The sequence below is a fragment of the Macrotis lagotis genome, chromosome 3, assembly GCF_037893015.1.
Source record: "Macrotis lagotis isolate mMagLag1 chromosome 3, bilby.v1.9.chrom.fasta, whole genome shotgun sequence".
Lineage (NCBI taxonomy): Eukaryota > Metazoa > Chordata > Mammalia > Peramelemorphia > Peramelidae > Macrotis > Macrotis lagotis.
Genome location: NC_133660.1, coordinates 17,966,417 through 17,986,502, shown reverse-complemented (window position 1 = coordinate 17,986,502; position 20,086 = coordinate 17,966,417). Strand labels below are relative to the sequence as shown.

Sequence of the window (20,086 nt, the reverse complement as noted above, 5' to 3'; positions counted from 1 at the left end):
ATTTGTTCATTGCCTAGTGTGGTGTAATTGTTTCGACTATGGGGATTGCAAACCTTTTCTCTAACACTTGGGAATTCTAAATGTGGGTTAGAAAATTTTACTCCCTTCAGTGAGGCTCAGGCAAGTCCCATATGTACAAGGAATGCTGCAGGGAATGATGGGCACAAGGAAACGGTGTCATTGGAAACAAATTTTGTAATCTTTTTGCACTGTTAAAATCTTATATTTTGGGAACCGGTCCTTGTAACTTCCTCTGTGCTGTTAGAACACTTCCTCTTGACTTTCATTTTGACCTTGGCCTTGCTTTCACTGGTGGGACCTCCTACAGAGGCCTTGACACCCTGACCAGAAGCAGTCTCTCCAATACGGGACCTAGACGCCTCGTCTTTCCAATGGCCCTGAGTGGGAATTGGTGGAGAGGGCGGGCGCTGAGTTCTCTTTCTTCTGGCCTGTCAGTTAAAACACACACGGCCCTTAAAGATCTTCTATCGCTGTAGCTGCTTTGTGTTTGTGAGAAATATGGGAAGTTTGTTTTCCACAGGATGTGAGAGGATGCCGCTGGGATCTCGTGGACAAAGGCGCGACCTCGGGGAGGAGGAAGGACTTCCGGAGTGGGCGGGGCCTCCGCGGCGGCAGTAGCCTCGACCCGGGCCCGGAAGCGCCCGGGGAGCCGGAAGTGGTTCCTGCGCCTGCGCCCGCGTCCGGCCACCCGGGGTCGGCCCGCGCGGACTCGGCGGGGGTCTCCGGCTCCCGCGGCCATGGCCGAGTACGCTTCGGTCAAGTCCACGAAGCTGGTGCTGAAGGGCACGAAGGCCAAGAGGTGAGGCGGGCGGGGCGGCCGGGGAGGGAAGGGAGGGAGCGAGCCCTACGGAAGCCTGGATGGGAGAGGACGGGGGGGGGGGGTGTTGCGGGCTGCGCGCGCATGCGCCCCGCCGGCTGCTGCGGGAGGGCCCGTGTCATTAGCCCGGAAGCTCCGCCCCGCACCCGCCGTGCCGGGTTTTCTCTCTCCTTCCGCACCCTGCCCTCCCGAGCCGCCCCGGTTCCGCCTAGGTGCGCCTGCGTAGAGAAAGGCCTGGGCGGCCGTGGCCCTGTGCGCATGCGCCACGCCCCCGCGCGCGCGCGCGCGCGCGCCGCCCCCCCCCCCGTGGGGTCTCACAGCCGGGCGCGGCCTCGGACTGGACTTGAACTCGGGTCTCCCCGGCCCCGCCCCCTGCCGCGCCCGGACCCAGACTGAATGCCAACCAGGACTGAGATGGCAGCCACGGCCGCCTCCGGCCTCCCCGCGGGCCCGGCGCTCCCGCTCTGGGCCTCCTTCCTCGCGCCCAGCGCCCACCCGGCCTGCCCTCCTCCGGGCGCCCCGGTAGACGGAGAGCAGGGCGGGGTGGCATGTGCAGCGCCCCCAGCGTGGCCTTCCTCTCGTGCCTTATAGTAGAAAGAAGAAGAGCAAAGAGAAGAAGAGGAAGAGGGAGGAGGAGGAGGAAAGCCAGCTTGACTGCGTCGGTGAGTCCCCGGGCGCGGACCACCGGGGGGCCGCTGGGTCCGAGCCCTTCCTTATCAGCATCTTCCTCCTTTCCTCTGCTGAAGCCCCAGATTCTGGCTTTCGGGGCCCCACGGGGTTCTCTGGGGAGGTTTAATCATGAGTTTTCACATTATTTTCTTTGAACATTGGGTGAATCTCCTCAGTTGCGCAAAGCCAGGGTGGTTCTCAGACGTTTTACTCCATAATTGTACAGTCTATAAAACCTGGGACAAATTTAAAGAAAATGTAGGCAGAGGGATGCTGACATGCGTGACCACCATCCTTCCTTCTCCTCTGGCCATGGTTCCTTGGACCCCCTCTCCAGATCCAGGGAGCTTCACTATGGCCCAGGGATTGGTCCAGTTCTGACCCTGAGCCAAGCCCCAGGCTCAGCTCTGAGTCAGTTGGATACGTTTGGTGGGGGGCTAAAGCCGATGGAGTTCCCCTGGAGCATCTCTAGATGGGACATCAGCCAGTGGTCAGTGTGGGGCCTAGAAGAAGGAAGCCTGAGCCCCTTAGAAGCTGGCACTGCCACGGTGAAGATGGGCGTGGTAACTAACCATGAGAACCAAATGAGAGCACACTGGGAGTCACTTTGTGAGCCTAGCACCACTGCCCAGAACCCTAGCCCAGGGCTGGTAGAAATGGGTCAGGGCCTCACCCAGTCCCTCCAGGCTTTCCTCAGAATCCTTGCCCCCTCCCCCAGTCATGACCACCAAAAGTCTTGTGACTCAATGGTACCAGGACCAGAATCTTAATCAAGACTTTAAGAGGCTTCATCTTGCAGCCTCTCTCCACCAAGCCACCATAACTGCTGGGTCTGCCGCAGTCCACTGATAATATATTGTCTGTGTTGTGCTCCCATCGATCTGAAAGCCTGGCCTGCCTAGGAGAGCGTGCCATTTACACTGCTTCTCAAGGAATACCACCTGCTCTGAAGGAAGATGGGTGGGAGGAACCTGGGGAAAGTTGTCTGTCAGACTGGGTGGGGGTGGTTATGGGCCCCTCCCTGGACCACCAGATGTGCCATGTAGGGTTTTCTGTGCAGCCTCCTCTTGCAAGGTGAGACAGGCTGTAAGAACAGCAGGAGTGATGGGGCCAGCCTCCAAAGGCCTTGCCCTCGAACCCCAGAAGGGCTGCAGGCACACTTTAGCCAGACTGGTACTTTGCAGGATCAGGTTGACATCTGACAACTGAAAGAAGAATGAGTATTTCTTTGCTGTTTAGGAAACTGGTGGGCAGTCCGAAACTTTGGTGAAATTTCTGGAACCATTGCAATTGAGATGGACAAAGGAACCTACGTCCACGCCCTTGACAATGGCCTCTTCACCCTGGGAGTACCACATAAAGAAGGTTTGTGGCCATGAGTCTGGAAGGCCCTTTGGTGAACCCTCCCAAGGGGGGGGTGACAGGAGACCCCAAGTTCAAATCTAACCCAACCCCAGGCAAGGCACTTCAACTCTGCCTGCCTCCTTTTCTCCAGCTTCCAACAGGTCACTGTGAGCAGGGTCACTGTGAGCATCACTTGAGCCAGACTCAAGAGTGGGGGCTCTGTGGCAGGTCGGCTGCCCAACATTGATGTTGGTGGCTGTTCCCCAAGGATGTGAGTGCCAGGCTTACCAGAGATCCTGGTCCTCACCTTCAGTATTTATTCTGGGGCTTTTATTTGTTTCAAAGCTTTTTATTTTTCTGTAATCAGAATCACCCTTTTATCTTTTGGGTGTTCCTGGGTCCACTGATGATGCTTCCCCTTGGTGGCAGCCTCTAAATACCTGTGGGAGGAGGGTGTCATGGCCTGGCCCATGAGGCAAGGGGATGACAATCTGGGAGTCCTCTTCACCCTCTTCAGGAAACAGAGGGTGGCTGAGGGACTGCCCCAGGGTCTCATGACTGTTAAGCTTCTGAGGCTGAATTTGAACTCAGGCCTTCCTGTATCTATTCCTGGCATGTCTTCCACTGTGCTTCTTTCCACCAGGAGGAGGCTGGCTCTAGCTGCCACACAGTAGTAACAGGGAAGAGACTCTGATGCCAAGGGGACTGGGCAGGCAGGCAGACCCCACAATGGAAGGAGCATGGCAGGTGGGGGAGAGGATTTTGAGCTGGTAGCCAAAATAAAGAATAGAAAGGGGGAAGATGGCACTAACTGGAGAGACACAGGACCTGAGTTCAGATCAGCTCTCCCCCTTGTTCCTCACCTGGCTCCTGATTGGCCCCTTCGTGAAACAAAGGTATTGGGCCTCATCGTGGCCAAGCCCCAGCCAGCTGGATCAAGGACGGACCCTCAACAAAGCAGGGAGGGATCACCAAGGTACCCTTGGTCAGAGTGCCATTGAAAAGCCATAGCACGTAGTGGATAAAGCACCAGCCCTGGAGTCAGGAGTACTTGGGTTCAAATCTGGTCTCAGACACTTAATAATTACCTAGCTGTGTGACCTTGGGCAAGCCACTTAACCCCATTTGCCTTGCAAAAACCTAAAAAAAGAAAAGAAAAGCCACAGCATCCCAGCCCAGCCTGCACCCCCGCTACCCTGCACTGGGACATCATCCTTATAGAGGGGTCTCCATTCCCTTCCCTGGAGTCCTCCAAGAAAGATGGCTTTGCCCCAAGGGCCAGTTTTTGAAAAATGTTTCTCTTTGGGGTGGCTAGGTGGTGCAGTGGATAGAGCACCAGTCCTGGAGTCAGGAGGACCTGAGTTCAAATCCAGCCTCAGACACTTAATAATTACCTAGCTGTGTGGCCTCGGGCAAGCCACTTAAGCCCATTTGCCTTGCAAAAATCTAAGGAAAAAAAATGTTTCTTATTTCTAGATGATGAGGGTCCCAGCCCCCCTGAGCAGCTCACAGCGGTCAAGCTGTCGGATTCCAGGTAGTGTGGGCCACAAGGTCCTTTTCTTCCTCTACTCACAGCTCAGGCTGGAGGTGGGGGGACCCAGCAGACACTCACTGCACTTTTCCTAACTGTGGTTGCCCTGGGATGGGCATTGGGAGGGATGCCAGGTGACAGACCCAAGCCTGATAGTTGGAGGGAGGGAGTCATGAAGGGGTGCGCAAAGAATGTTGGGCCTGACTCTCCTCTTCTGGTCTGTTTTCCTAAAGAATTGCCCTCAAGTCTGGCTATGGAAAGTATCTCGGAATAAATTCAGATGGCCTGGTTGTGGGGCGCTCCGATGCAATAGGACCCCGTGAGCAGTGGGAGCCAGTTTTTCAAGATGTGAGTAGCAATGCCGTAGGTGGAGGTGGAGAAGAGCAGTGATGGATGATGATGATGATGATGATGATGATGATGATGATGATGACTGGCACATGTCTCTAATTCCAGTCACTTGCGCCATGCCATCATTGCTAGGTGTGTCCCTTCCTACAGAGACAGTCCGTGGAGTGACCAACTCTGATTGTGTCTGCAGGCTTTGCTCCACCACCTGCTCTGACCCCATTCCTGCCAGGGGGAGGCCCATTTCCTGGTCACCTCTGCCCTAGCCTTGGGCTGCACTTTCTCCCACTTATTGGCATCATACTTGTTATGCATAGTAGTTTCCTGCTTCTCTTCTCTTCAGTTTCTCTATGTCTTCATACACATCTGACTGAGTTTCTGTGAATTCTTCAGGATTCTCATTTCTGAAGTAATTTCTATTTTCCCTGGAGATTGTCCAGACATTCGTTCATTGTTGGGCAACCCACCTCAGGGGGAACCTGACTTTTTTCTTTGTAAAGAAAGATTTTATTTATTTTGAGTTTTACAATCCCCGCCCCCCAATCTTACTTCCCTTCCCCACCCCCACTGAAAGCAATCTGTCAGCCTTTGCATTGGTTCCATGTTGTACATTGATCTAAATTGAGTGTGATGAGAGAGAAATCTTATCCTTAAGGAAGACACACAAAGTACAAGAGATAACAAGATCAGACAATAAGATAACATGTTTTTTCCTAAATTTAAGGTAATAGTCCTTGGTCTTTGTTCAAACTCCACGGTTCTTTCTCTGGATACAGATGGGATTCTCCATTGCAGACAGCCCCAGATTGTCCCTGATTGGTGCACTGAAGGGATGAGCGAGTCCATCAAGGTTGACCATCATCCCCATGTTGCTGTTAGGGTGTACAGTGTTTTTCTGGTTCTGCTCATCTCACTCAGCATCAGGTCATGCAAATCTTTCCAGGAACCTGACTTTAAATGGGCACATTTCTCTTCAGGGATTTAGAACAGCTTTTCACATGGCTCATGATGATTTTTGAATCTTGTAGAATCTGTTTCATATCTTTGAACAACTTACCCTTTGGGGAAGCTATGAATTTTTTTCAAAATAAGGTTTTTTTACAAATAAGATTTTTAAAATTTGAGCTTTGATCAAACTAGGAGTAAATTCAGTGCTTAGTGCCTTTCATTGGTAGAGGAAAACAATTCTGCTAGGTATATTGAGACTTGCAGCTTAGAAGCCAGAACTTGCCTTTTATATTAACCAAGTAATTTTTTCCCATCCCAGGGGAAGATGGCTTTGCTGGCTTCAAACAGCTGCTTTATCAGATGCAACGAAGCAGGTGACATAGAAGCTAAGAGCAAGACTGCCGGAGGAGAAGAAATGATCAAGGTAGTCCTGCCCCATCAGCTCTGCTTGACCGCAGTGGGGAGGGAGGGAAGAAGTTGGGCTGCCCCCGCGCACATCACACCACCTCCTCCCAGTAACTGAGGACTTCTGTGGACCTCCTGATCTTAGTTACCTGGTTCCTGACAGACATCCAGCCTTACGTCTCTCTCTCTCTCTGCCAGTCTGTCGTCACTTGTTCTTTGTCACCTCTATCTCTCCTTCTCCAGATACACTGCTCTTTGAGATGTCTCTTAGCTGACTCTGCACACATAGTTCTCTGTTGGCACTCTGATGCCCCCTGTAAGACTTCCGCTGCCTTGCTGCTGACTGGCATCTTTTAGTCCTTGGTTATTCAGCAACTCCCAGTCATACAGCATCTTTGAAAGACTGTAGTTGTTGTTTTTCAGTTGTGTCTGAATCTTCAAGTCCCTGCAGGGGTTTCTTGGCAAAGGTACTGGAGGGGTTGGCCAATTTCTTCTCCAGCTCATTTGACAGATGAAGAAACTGAGGCAAGAAAGATAATGTGACTTTCCCTGGGTCACACAGCTAGTGTGTCTGAGGTCAGTTTGGACTCAGAGCCTCCTATCTCAGCCTTGGCATGATGCCCTAGGGTGCTGCCTGCTGCCTCCCCAGAGTCCAGGGCTTTTATAGCTAATTGCCTCACCTCTCCGGCCTGTGATGCCTGTCATGGGGCTCTCTTTGCCCACCTCCCTCTGGGAGCCTTTATTGAAGGCACTGAGGGCAGGATATAGATTTTGGCAGCTCATTTTCAGTTTTGGAAATGTTCAAAGACTTTTTTTTTTACATGACCACCCTTTCTATACTGAGAGCACCCCTTGGTCTGGCCACAGAGAATGCAGGGCTCCGGCTCTGGCTCTGGCTCTGGCTCTGGCTCTGGCTCTGCCCCTGCCCCTGCCCTCCAGTCGCCAACCTCCAGAGAAGAAGAGGCTTGGACCTTCTTTGGAGGGAAGCAAGGTGTTGCTTCCCCCTTGTGTTGTGGCAGCTGGGAGGCAGATTGCAGGCTGCCTTAACCTCTCTTCTATCCTGCTGGTCCAGCAGAGATCAGACTGGCGTGGCACAATGTCCATTCAGCCACGCACAGTGACCCCAGGGATCTCTGGTCCAGCTCTAGCCCCTCTTCTTTTCTTTGTTGTCATTGTGCCCTTTCTAGCCTTCCATTCGTGAGTGCCTGGTCAGGGGCTAGTTAGTGGTCTGGCTTGTTGCATCAGTCTGCTTTGCCTCCTTTTTATTCTTCCCTGAGGAGATCACATGTGAACTTAGGTAAAGCCCAAAGATATCCATACGAGGCTCTGAAAAGAAAATCCCTTTTAGCAGCAGGTTTTCCCAGGGACCAAGCCCTCCCTGGGTCTGCTACCACCAGGTCTGTCCATTGGCTTCTTCTCTGTCATGTTGCTCCTCCACAGAAGCCTTTAGCCCCACTGAGGTGGCCACAGTGCTCTCTACCCTACCCTCCCTGAGAGGTTCAGGGAATGGCAGTGGTTTGAACTGGTGTCCATTTCCCATTTTTCAGGACATAGCGTTCATTGGAAGCAAGAGCTGCCAGATGATTAATGAATGAGAGAGAGAGAAAGAGAGAGAGAGAGAGAGAGAAAGAGAAGGTTTATGTACGACACTTGCTCTGGTATTCTTGGGGGGCCGGTCCTTCTCCTTGCTCCTTGTTGAGGCTCCCACACACAGTGCTTTGCAGTAACATGTACCTCGCTTGTTCTCCAAACTCTGGCCTCTAGATTCGCTCTTGTGCGGAAAGAGAAATGAAGAAGAAAGACGATATTCCTGAGGAGGACAAGGGGAACGTGAAACAGTGTGAAATCAACTACGTGTACGTGTCTGGGCGGGCAGGGTGCACCATACATGGAGGAGTGGACAGGTGGATTCTGCTCTCTCTGGGACCTTCCTCAAGCAGCTTTTTGTAAACAGGATGCCACTTGGGGAAAAGAAGCAGTAGAGTTGAGAGACCCTAAAAGTCCCAACTCAGCCACGTGCTGAGTGACTTCAAGCCACAAATGAGGTCTCTGCCTCAGTTGACCCCTGGAGCCAGGCTGTTGTGCTATTTCACCATGGGGGACATCCCGCCACAACTCCTCATGTGCCCCCAAGCATCTGCCTCCATGATACCCCATAAGGCAGAGACTGGAGTGAGGTGCTTTTTAGTAGAGGGATTCTAGCTCCTCCTCCAAACAAGGTTGTGGGATGTCATCACCATCATCCTTCCTGGGGTCTGAGCCAACTTCTGAGATGAGTCAGAGCATTTAGAGCTGGAAGGTCCTGCTGGGCCATTTGGTCCAGTCTGACTAAGAACAGTGACCTAGCCACGTGCCAGCTCTTCTGATCACTAGTCTGGTTGGTCAGTGGCTGCATGGGCCAAGGGGGCTCCATGCGGCTGTGAACCCATTTGGGGAAGAGGCATCTTCATTTTCATTCACCTCAGGCAGGACTGGAGGGGCTGGGGAGGGGACAGAAAGAAAACCACTATTGGGGGGAATTAAGAAGCAAAACTCCCACACCATACCTCCAACCTCTGATAGAGTGAGGACCAGACACGTGTCTCACCACGTCATCATCCGGTACAGCCCAGGGCAGTCTTAAGGGGCCATGGCCAAAACAAGGTTCCCAGTGCAAGTGAAGCAAGCACGTAAATGAATACATGCGGCCAAAATGACTCATAATCCCAGTGCTGCAGGGTCATCAGTTGATCAGTGGGGGAAGTCCACCAAGTTTGAATGTGAGTGGTCCAACCCTCCAGGCCTGCCAGGGGCTTCCCTTTGAAGCCCACTTGTGGGGTCATGGAGCTCAGGAGCCTGGTTAAGGCATCAGGACAGAGCATGGGGCCTGGGTTCAAATCCAGCCTCTGTCAGTCCTCCAAGCAAGGCTCTGACCCTCTGCCTTAGTTCCTTCCCCTGTACAGTATGGATGAAAATGGAAACTTCCTGCCAGGGCCATAGAGAGGATTAAAGAGGAGAACCCCTGGTCAAGCTGCACAGTATTCCAGAAATGTGCACTGCTGTTGTCATCATCTCCATCATCATCATCATCATCATCACCATGTGATTTGGTTTAACATGGAGTTTTTCTTAACAGAAAGAAATTCCAGAGCTTCCAAGACCACAAACTGAAAATAAGCAAAGAAGACAGCAGAGTTCTGAAAAAAGCTCGGAAAGATGGACTTTTTCATGAGACGCTTCTGGACAGGTATGTGTGTGACCCTTTTCCTTCCATACCACATTTGGAGCTGGTCCAGGAAAAGCACCAAGTTCAAAACCAGCCCCCAGAAGGGGCGATTTTAGATCTGCTTTTCATACTTTCACACACATTGTACTTGCAAACCAGAAACAAAGCCATTTTCAAATCTAGGGCAAAAAAGGCAAAATGCAGGCTACTTGCTCTCCCTTTCTCTGTCTCTCCCTCCTAATCCTTATTTCTTCCTAATTGTTGATAACTTTGATATGGTGAGGGGTGCGGCTAGGTGGTGCAGTGGATAAAGCACTGGCCCTGGAGTCAGGAGTACCTGGGTTCAAATCCAGTTTCAAAACACTTAATGACCTAGCTGTGTGGCCTTGGGCAAGCCACTTAACCCCATTTGCCTTAGCCCCCCCAAAAAAAAACCCCAAAAAACTTTGATATGGTGGGAAGCAGCCTGATACAGTGGGCTTGCATTCCCAGGCTCTGTGTTCCAATCCCACCTGCCTTCCCCACCTGGGCTTCGGTTTCCTCCTGCGTTACAGTAAAGGGGTTAGAATGGCCAGCCTCCAAAGCCCCACCAGCACCAGCTTAAGGCCTGTAGAATCTAGAATGCTTCCCTGGAAGGACATGGCTGAAGCTTAGAGTGTTTCCTCCTCTGGGCTTTGCCTTCACTCTCCATCCCCTGGGACTTCCTGGCTGCCTTGCCCAATCACTCATGTCCTGAGGGGCTTCTGTGACACCTGTCTGCTCTCCCTCTAATCCCCTTCCTTTCTCCTCATCCAGGAGTCCAGGGTTCTCCCAAGTTGGGGAGAGGCACTGGAAGGCTCCCCCTTGACTAGTGGAGGGGTTGACGAGAGAGTGGGAGAGGGCGAGGGTGAGGGAAGAAGGAAGGCTCTTAGAAATCACCTCAGACCTCGAGGAAGGCTTATTCCAGGCCCTCTTTTATAAATAGGAGGAAGCAGTCTAGCAAGGGTCAGGGCTGTTCACTGGGACTCCCTAGGATCCTGACCCCTGATCTCCTGTTAGCTGCCTCTCATTTCACTGAAAGATTCTCCCCCTCCCCACCCATTTTGAAGTGAGAATATAATGTGGAAAGGGCTGTGACACCTGCAGTGGAGAAGGGTCTTCCTAGGGGCAGGGACCCCAATGATTCTCCAGTAAATGAGGGCAGAACTCCCCAGGAGGTGCAGCCCTCCTTCTCCCAAGGAAAGGGGGCTCCCAGTTGGTTGTTTGTGTTCACGGGTGGGCGGGCAACCAGGCTGATGGTCCTGATTTCCTGCTAAACAAGTTCTGCAAGGATTAGGTTAATTTTCAGTTTGCTGGAGTCCTGAAGAATGAGAAAGTAGGGCTGAGAGCAGGCGGGTCCTCCCCCCCCTTGGGAGCAGCAGGGCAGAAGCCCAGGGAGCTGTAACCCGATTTCACAGTATGCTGAAGCCTCCGCCCTGCCCCCCCCCCCCCACACACACAGAGCCTGGGGGGGGGGGGGGTGAATCACAGTCAAAGCTCAAAAGGAGACCTTCCTTAGAGGCATGAGCTCTGGCTTCCTTGGGTGGCAACTGAGGAACCTGAGGCCAGTGTCCCCCCACAGACTGCTGCTGTTTTGTTCCAAGCAGGGACACTTACCTTTGTTTGACTTTGTTTTTGTTTAAACAGGAGAGTCAAATTGAAAGCTGACAGATACTGCAAATGAGGAAAATAGTTTTGCCATTGCTGTCCTTTTCATTGTTATTCCTGAATAAAATGCTCCGCAGATGTGAGTCTTTGTCCAGAAAAGTTGTTTCCTTTGTGTTGGCAAGGGAGGCCCCCAGGAGATGAGATGACCAGTCTGCATCGCTCCTTGGGGCCTGATGCCATTGGGGCGTTGCCGGAGGAAGTGCTTTAGACCCAGAGGAGCCCTGACCTGTCACCTGGACAAGAGCCCACCATCGGACTGTCCTCTCCAGGTGCCTCCCCAGGCCTCGAAGCTTTCCCTCTGAGAAGCAGATCCAAGGTTACAAATTAGGTGGTGTGGCCTGTTGACTCAAAATTTAGAGCTAAACTTGATTTCAAAGCCTCATGGGGAGAAACTGCAGCTGAGTCAGGCCAAGGGGGAAGGAACAGAAGACCCCTCCCCATGCCTGCAGAGTGTCTCCAGGGAGGGGTATTACCTTTCCCCAGGGGGAGCTAGCAGAGGGGGATGCCTTGCACCAGCGGATCCATCCCTGCAGTTGAACTGGTGTCAAAGTTCACCATGCTTACCTCCTTCACAAGTGTCCTCTGGTTCCCGGGAAGGAAAGGGACTCACAGAACATCTCCCCCATGTTGCAGAGGAAGAGGGGCCAGCAAGGCCAAGGTCTTGTCCAGGGTCCACTTGGGTGCCCTTAGAGCCTGGTGTGTGTGGCACCCCCTTCAATAAATGTTTCATCCAGATTGACTTGGTGGTCTCTGTTATGTGTTGGGGTAGGGGCTGTGAATTATTGCAGCCACCAGGAATATCTGTGGGCTGAGGAACCAGGAGTAAAGGGAGTGCCCCATCCTCTGGGGAATTGGCTCAACTCTGTTGGACTAGAGAGGGTCCCAGAATGTGTGTGTCCTATGAATATTTAGACACTCAAAGACAGCTTGTTCAGTCATCTTGAGTTGGGTCCTACTCTTTGTGGCCTCATTTGGTGTCTTGTTGGCTGAGATCCTGACACTTTGCCATTTCCTTCTCATTTACAGAGGAGGAAATAGAGGCAAATAGGGTTATGTGACTTACCCAGGGTCACTGAGCTTGGAAGTATCTGAGACTGGATATGAACTCAGGAAGACTGAGCCTAGTGCTCTATCCACTCAGCCTCAAAGACAAGGAACAGCTTCTAGAGAAGCAAGAAAACAGCCAGTATGCCATGCACTGGGAATGACCTCCATGGCCAAAGGCCCCGGCCACCATCTATTTACGTGAGGCTGTGCCAGTGCTGTCTCCTTTTAGACTCGCAGCAGCCCTGGGAGGGGAAATGGAGGGTGTTGCGCTTTCCCCAGTTGTGCTGCTAAGAAGTGGTGAGGTCATACTTGAACTTTGCTCTTTCAGGTCTCGAGTTGAGGGACAGACCAACAGCCGAAGGTCAAGAATTTAGGGACAAGTCACTCCCATGTGGCTCTCAGCCACAGAGAAGCGGGGAGCACTGCTTAAGGGCCTGGTAGTTAGGCTTCATTTGCTCTACTTTACGTTTCCCATACTCAGTAGGCCTCCCCTCAGAGCCCTGGGCCATTTCTTGGGGCTCCCAGGAGCTAAGGAGCTGAAGTCAAGTCCTTCCTCTGGCACCCTGAAGCCCTGCTACCATCTGAGCTCCCTCAATGCCCTAAGCTAACCCTGCACTGCACAGGTGAAGGGAATTTCCATGGCAGGACTTCACTACGCCCTGCTCTAAAATAATGGATGCTGGGTCAGCCAGCCTGTCACTTCATTTCCTTGTATCCCCATGTGGGTGGCCCATGCTAAGTGATGTTGACTGGCACAGAAGGAATCCCATTCATGACGTTCTCCCCAAAGTCCTGGTCTCCCCCGTGTTCCCCTGACCATTCCCCAATGGAAATTCCCCACTATGATCCCTGCTCCAGGCCCAGGGCCTGGCCAGCCACTGCAATCCCGGACAGATGGATGCTGCCAGGAGAGGAGGTAGACAACCAGCTCTGGAGTCTCTTAGTTTACTACTATTGGGGGGGGGGGGCGGGGCACATCCCAGTGGGGAGATGTCACATCGGGGGTTTCAGTGGCAGGAAGATGGCCCAGAGTCCTTGCAACAACAAAGATAAGAAGCATGGCTTTTATGTCATTCAACCAATAAAATCAGGCCTCTTGGGCCTGGGCTGGATACCAGGGTGGGGGCCCTCGTGGGCCCACCAGCCAGTCCCTTCCCCTCTCTGACTCCCGTTTCCTAGTTCTAAATAAGACAACCAGCCAGAAGGATGGCTGAGGTTCCTGCCAGCTCTAAGAAACAACACAAAAACCTCTGAGTTTTGGCTTTCTCCCAGGATTCTTGGCTTGCTGCCCTTCCCTGCCCTTTCAGCCCTGGGAACACCAGGCAGACTTTCTGGAAGGCTGGGCCTTGGCATTTGCCTCCCCTGCCAGCCCCAGTGATTGTTCTCTCTAAAAAGGAGCCTTTTGTAGAGCCCTTCAGTCCAGGGCCCCTTCCCCCTACATGTTTGACACATTGAGACGATTTCACAAGACCCTCTTCTGCGGTGCTGCCTTCTTTGATTTCACCGTAGCCTTGCTTCCTAATCACGAAAGAGCACTCATGAGCAAGTCATGGGACTCAGGCTACTCAGAAACACATGATTGGTGAACCCCAGAACCAGAGTGCCCAGTCCGGCTCAGCCCCAGCCCATGGCTCCCTGGAGCCTCTGACCAGGGCAAGCTGCCGGGCAGGAACCCCCAGTATCCCGTCTACTGAACCAGGGAAGGCTAGGGGCCTATTTGGCCTGTGGGGAGCTAGGGGAGCCTTCTTGGCTTCATCCCCTCTCTAGTCTGCTCCCAAAGTCTCCAATGGCCACATCCAGTGTCTTCATCCTCCTGGAATTCTGCTGGGCTTTCTGGAGCTGCTTCCCTTAGTAAAAAATTCCAGAGCTCCTGGGTGGATCATCCATACACCTGAAACACAGGGTGCTACCTGTAAGGGTGGCACTGCCACCCATTGCCATCTGAAGGGGCAGGGCTGGTGACCGTCTGGTGCTATCTCAGTGACTCAGGGGCCCTACAAGAACCCCCTCTAAAAATGGTCTCTCCATTGACTAACCCTGGAGACACAGACTTCAAGGGCCCATAGCCATCCCCCAAAGCTAGAGATCGCTGCCTTTGATCCCTTTTATCCCACTCCCACTCAAGTTGGGCATGACATTGCTCCAGACCCGCTCTTCTCAGAAACTCTTCCCTCTGCTGCTGACCTCATTTCCCATTTGGACTCTATTTTATTTTTTAAAATTATTTTATTTATTTAAGGCAATGGGGTTAAGTGACCTGCCCAAGGTCTACACAACTAAGCAATTATTAAGTGTTTGAGGCCAGATTTGAACTCAGGTCCTCTTGACTCCAAGGCCAGTGCTCTACAGACAGTCTCCTTAAATGGCCCTCCTCCAAGTACCTGGTGGAGTCCTTGGAGGGATTCATTATTACCCAAAGAAGGCAGGAGCCCCCATCCTTGGCCTAGATCAGGTTGGGAAGGGCAGCAGCCAGGAATAGAACCCCAAAGTCAGACCAAGAACCCTAAATCAAGTAGCCAGAGCAGTGTGTGCTGAAGGGAACTGGGGGCCAAGACCCATGCTGGCACTGGCTCTGAGCTGCTGGGCTGGCCAGTCCTCCTCAGGACTTGAGCTAGTCAGGTCACAGTCCTTCTGAGGACACCTATGTCCACCAGACCTGGGGGCAGGGTGAATCAGCGGTCAGACCTGGCCTCGGACACTTCCTGGACGAGTCCTTGTGACTCAGGTTCCTCTTCTGTAAAATGGGAATGATCATAGCCCCTTCTCCATAAAGCTGTGCTTTCCAACTGTCAGAGAGCCATGGAAACCTCGCTGTAGTCGTAGGCATGGCCTCATGGCCATGTAAATGAGCTGTGCCTAGAGGAAGAACTAGACCTTCCTTACTCTCTCCATGACCCCAGGTGGCCTCTTCCTCCCAGCCAAGATCTCTATCCAGCATCTGGACGTGATTGAGGAAAGAGAGGATGGGTTTGGGCTCCCGGAGCATGTCCATGGCTGCCTTTGTGGTCAGCGGACCTGCTTATTATCCTTGTGGTCCGAGCCAAGGTCCCTGCCCTGCATACCCACAGCTACATCAGGTCACTGCCCTCCACACAGTCAAGTGACACATCCCTGGTCTCCTTCCAAACCAAAGGTGGCTCTCCTGCCCATCTTCCCAGACTGACTCCAACAGGCTCTAACCATCCTCAACCTTTGCATCAATGTGTCTGGAAAGCCATGGCCGCTCTCCAAATCCTTAGGAACGTTACTTGCCTCCATGATGATGGGCATGGGAACAGCCCTGAAACAATCCAAAATGAAAGTTATGAAATCCGAAGAATGACCCCCCAAAAGAGACAACCCCTGCCCCTTTGGAGAAGGAGAAGGTGGTGGGTGTGGAATGAGATAAATATTTTCAGAGTTTTGTGGATTTATTCATTGGTTTTGAGGTTTATTGGGTTTCTCCTCCCTTTCTTTTAAAACATTCATTGTGTGGGGCAGCGAGGTGGTAGAGTGGATAGAGCACTGACTCTGGAGTCAAGACCCTGAGTTCAAATCCAGATTCAGACACTTAATTGCCCAGCTGTGTGACCCTGGGCAAGTCACTTAACCCCATTGCCCTAAATAAATCAAAAATTAAAAAAAAATAAAAACATTCATTGTTTTCTGGGTGAGGGAGGAAATTACACTGGAAATTGAGGCAAAATTAAAAGGAAAATATCAATAAAAATTTATTTTAGTAAAGACATGTCTCATATGAAATTAATTAATTCCCGCTTAATTGTACTGTAAGGTATGATACATACTTTCTTCCCAATAGTACTGAGAGTTGCTCAGTGAAAGAGGGAAACTGAGGCTACAAAAATCATTCCAATTAATCAATAGGTATTTATTATTGGCTGGTGTGGACATAAGTTTTGTATGACTGTAGATGTAAGCTCAATGAGTGGGGTTGGAGTGGAAGGAGGGAGAAGATGTGGAATTCAAAGTACAAATTAAATAAACAACCAAGGAGCATTGTGTGTCCCAGGATCCATGGGAGGCACCACAGATACTAGGTGCCCTGTTCTCTCAAAGCTGACATTCTATCAGGAAAAACAGCTTGTACACTGCCCCCCAAACACCCCTATCCCACCCCACCAGGAGTAAGCTGGAGAGCCGGTATGGGGTCTCTCCTGACTCCCAAACCCAGCAGATCCTCCAGAAAGCTGTCCAGATCCCATGGATCCCATCTCATACAAGGTTGTGACTTGGCTCTTGCCCTTGGCCCCCAGTTAGTTGCCTTTCCAAAGTTCTTTCACTGACAAGAGCAGAAAGAGGAACCAGAGATCTGGAGCTGGACAAGATGTGGGAGCCCCCCCCAGGCCAGCCCCCTCCCATGACATCTAAGGAACCTGAGGCCCAGGGGGTGAACTGGTGGGAGGTCTTTGACCCTGGACTCTCAGCTATGGGGGCAGTCTTCTTCCCCCGTGGCTCAGATCAGTGATGAGACAGGGAGAACAGACGGGGTACCCAGGAGAAAACAATGGCTTTGTCCCATGAGAGGCCATGCTCTGGGGCAGAAATCTCCAGGGTGGGACTCGTAGGGCTTCCCTCCTTGGACAACCAGGTCATGGGGAGGCCGGCACTCCTGGGTCCTTCCTAGGAGAGTTCCATTTGGATGGAGACATCACCCCCAGGCTCCTTTCCCTGGGGTATTCTCTTTGGGCCTGCACTGGGGATAATCTGGGGGCCACTGATTTTCTACCTTCCCACATCATTTCTCTTCTTGTCCTGCACTTTTGGACCACAAATCCTTTTATTACAGCCTTCCACCCAAGGCTTTATCTTATGTAAATAAAAAAGGAAAGCCAAGCCAAAAGTCAAGGAGCTTTATCAGAAGCATAATCACATTTTCTGTCCTTCCCTCTCCAGGCCCTGGGGCCTCTGTCTACCATCCAGAGGCTTGCCCAGCCAAGCCAATTTTGAACTCTCCCTCTTCCTTCTTAAAAGTCGAAGGAATCAGGTCCAGCATCAGCCTGGTTGGTGGGCACTGATGTGTAGATCGGTCAAGGGTGGAATCCTTCTTCATAGGGAAAGACCCACCCTCCCCTCATCTCCCCCTCTGAGTCAACCATCCGACTCCTTTTTTTAAAATAAAAATTATTTCATTCTTTCCTCCCCAATCACATTTCTAAACGTTTTCAATGTTGAGTTCCACTGGGAGAGCACTGCACAGTCACATCGATATTGTATGACGATCAACTGCAAAAAACTTGCCCTTCTCAGCAGCACAGAGATCCAAGATAACTCCAAAGGACTCATGATGAAGTGTGCTGGCCACTTCCAGAGGGAGACCCACTGGAGTCTGACCACCGATCGAAGCAGACTTTTCCATTACCTTAATGTCCTAGGGCTGGGTTGTTTTCTTTTCTTTTCATTTTTTTGTCTGTCTGTTTTTTTTTTTTTTTTTTTGCAATATGGTGAATATGGAAATAGGTATTGCAGGACTGCACATGTCTGATCTGTATCAAATGACCTGCCTTCTAAGGAGGGGAAAGAGGAGGAAGCAACTGTGGAATTCAATTTTCAAAAAGAACATTAAAACAGGCTTTTGCATGCAATTGGAAAAAATATTTTTTAAATGTCAAATTCCATATTCTCTCCCTCCTTCCCTCCCCTATCCCTCCTCAGAAAGGCAAGCTAATGTACACGTGAACTCAGACAAAACATTTCCAGATTAGCCATTCAACCAGCCTACCTCTAGAGTGAGAAGGTTGGGGTCCCCACTTATGATGGGATGAAGGCAGGGAATCTTCCTTGGACCATGGAAAGGACCCAGCATCCCAGATATAGAGCTGGAAGGTGCCTCAGAGGGATTTTTCGGGGAGCTTCAGGGATTGGCTCAAAGTCATCCAGGTAGGGAGTATCAAGGTGACTTCTGAACTCAATGCTGTTTTTACAGTTCCGCTGTCTATTTTTGATGAGCTTCTAACATTGGATTAAAGCCTGAAGTAAGCTGGAGATGTTGAAAGATTTTTGAAGTAGTTACATGAGTTTCTTCATTTTCTCACAGACTATGCCTTTGTTCCCTTGGGTGTATAAAGAACAGTTTTTGATTGATGGCCAATAACCCTGCCCTGGAACAAATTAATAAACTGAGATTGCATCTGGAAAATGGGACCATGAAGTGTTGGGCCAGGACTAAATGGTGGCCAGGAGCCTTCTGGGCTCAGGGGCAGGAAATCACCAAGGAAAGGGAGGTTCAGAAGAGGCTGCCCCATGGGCTGGGACTGGCCCATACCAGCTGGGATCATGGGTCTGATTAGGGCTGTGTTCACATCCAGGCCAAGAGTCAAACCCAATTCATCCAGACTTCTGCCCCAAGGAAGGAAGTTAAAGGGGGCTATAGCAAACCCAGAAGGATGGATTCTTGAAAGGGTCAGTAGTGTTCAGACTCTCTTGTCTGCGGAAAATTTAATTCTCTTTGGCTCTATTGTGTATGTTTGGGGGAGAGTCCTCTACGAGTCCCACCCTGGAGATTTCTGCCCCAGAGCATGGCCTCTCATGGGACAAAGCCATTGTTTTCTCCTGGGTACCCTGTTCTCCCTGTCTCATCTGTCCTCCCTGAGGACCCTGATGGGGAAAACTTGTTTGAAAGAACTGATGTGGGCTCTGCTGAAGGTAATTCTCTCATACGCTGTCCAGTCCCTCCTCCAGAGGCTACAGTTACAGGTGCTGAAGACCCAGAAAAGAAAGTACTGGCCACCAGTCCTGGGGAAATGTCATGAAAGAAGAGCTACTTTGTCCCTGCACCCCAAGATTCAGGGAACCTTCCCTTCTTTTTTTTTAAAGATTTTATTTATTTTGACTTTTACAATCCCCCCCCAATCTTACTTCCTTCCCCTCACCCCCCACAGAAAGTAGTTTGTCTTTGCATTGTTTCCATGTTGTACATTGATCCAAATTGAGTGTGATGAGAGAGAAATCATATTCTTAAGGAAGAAACATAAAGTATAAGAGATAGCAAGATCAGACAATAAGATATCAGTTTTCCCCCCTAAATTAAGGGGAATAATCCTTGGTCTTTGTTCAAACTCCATGGCTCTTTCTCTGGATACAGATGGGATTCTCCATTGCAGACAGCCCCAAATTGTCCCTGATTGTGGCCATGATGGAATGAGCAAGTCCATTAGGGTTGAACATCACCCCCATGTTAGGGTGTACGATGTTCTTCTGGTTCTGCTCATCTCGCTCAGCATCAGTTCATGCAAATCCCTCCAGGCTTCCCTGAATTCCCATCCCTCCTGGTTTCTGATAGAACAATAGTGTTCCATGACATACATATACCACAGTTTGTTAAGCCATTCCCCAGTTGAAGGACATTTACTTGATTTCCAGTTCTTTGCTACCACAAACAGGGCTGCTGTGAATATTTTTGTACAAGTGATGTTTTTACCCTTTTTCATCATCTCTTCAGGGTATAGACCCAGTAGTGGTATTGCTGGATCAAAGGGTATGAACATCTTTGTTGCCCTTTAGGCATAGGAACCTTCCCTTCTGGCAACCATCACCTTTTCTGTGTCTCCCTATTAGAACTTCCCTGAGAATTTAATAAATTTATTTATTTATTAATAAATTCAGTCCTGAAAAGTCTGCAAGTCAAATTGTTAACTTTTCCTTGTTTGAATGTACCAGAGGTCAATTTTGTTACTGATTTGTATATGTATCTGTGAGTGTGTGAGTGTGAGTATGTGTTAATTAAAGAGACTTATGACTCCTCCTTCTCTAAACTGAAGACTCATTACATGGACTGAATATTTATCTTCTAATTTGCCTGACTTTTGTATATGGTCTTTTAAGAAACCGAGACACACCTGCTATAGAAAATGAGCCAATGTAATGAGGCGATGTTTTGCATGACTTCCCATGTATAATGGATTGCATTTTTCATGTCTTCTCAATGGCTGAAAAAAAAAAGGGGGGAGGGAAGGAGAGATTTTGGAATTGAAAATAAAAAGGAAAAGGAAACAGAAAATGAGTTGATGGTCAGCACGGCTGCTTGCTTGGTGGCATTGCTCCTTCCCCTTCTGACTCAGGGATTCCG

At 50.7% G+C, this 20,086-nt stretch overlaps 1 protein-coding gene across 2 annotated transcripts; it reads left to right on the top strand.

Moving 5' to 3' along the window:
* Nucleotides 1-669: 669 nt before the first annotated feature.
* On the top strand, nt 670-11,732 carry FRG1 (FSHD region gene 1). Of its 2 annotated transcripts, none has more exons than XM_074228228.1 (9): nt 670-820; nt 1,430-1,500; nt 2,747-2,872; nt 4,328-4,385; nt 4,616-4,730; nt 5,998-6,102; nt 7,848-7,939; nt 9,199-9,309; nt 10,954-11,732. In XM_074228228.1, exons 1-9 carry the CDS (start codon nt 759-761, stop codon nt 10,988-10,990), a joined length of 777 nt encoding a protein of 258 aa, XP_074084329.1. In that variant the 5' UTR covers nt 670-758; the 3' UTR covers nt 10,991-11,732. The 2 variants fall into 2 exon arrangements, with proteins under 2 accessions (XP_074084329.1, XP_074084328.1); XM_074228227.1 differs by having other exon boundaries at nt 672-820; nt 1,433-1,500.
* The last annotated feature ends 8,354 nt before the right edge of the window (nt 11,733-20,086 follow it).

Excerpts from the sequence above, each read along its gene's own strand:
- FRG1 (XM_074228228.1), top strand. The coding sequence starts at position 759 with ATGGCCGAGTACGCTTCGGTCAAGTCCACGAAGCTGGTGCTGAAGGGC. Across the intron at positions 1,501-2,746 it reads AAGCCAGCTTGACTGCGTCG|GAAACTGGTGGGCAGTCCGA; the intron begins GTGAGTCCCCGG and ends TTTGCTGTTTAG. Across the intron at positions 4,386-4,615 it reads GTCAAGCTGTCGGATTCCAG|AATTGCCCTCAAGTCTGGCT; the intron begins GTAGTGTGGGCC and ends GTTTTCCTAAAG.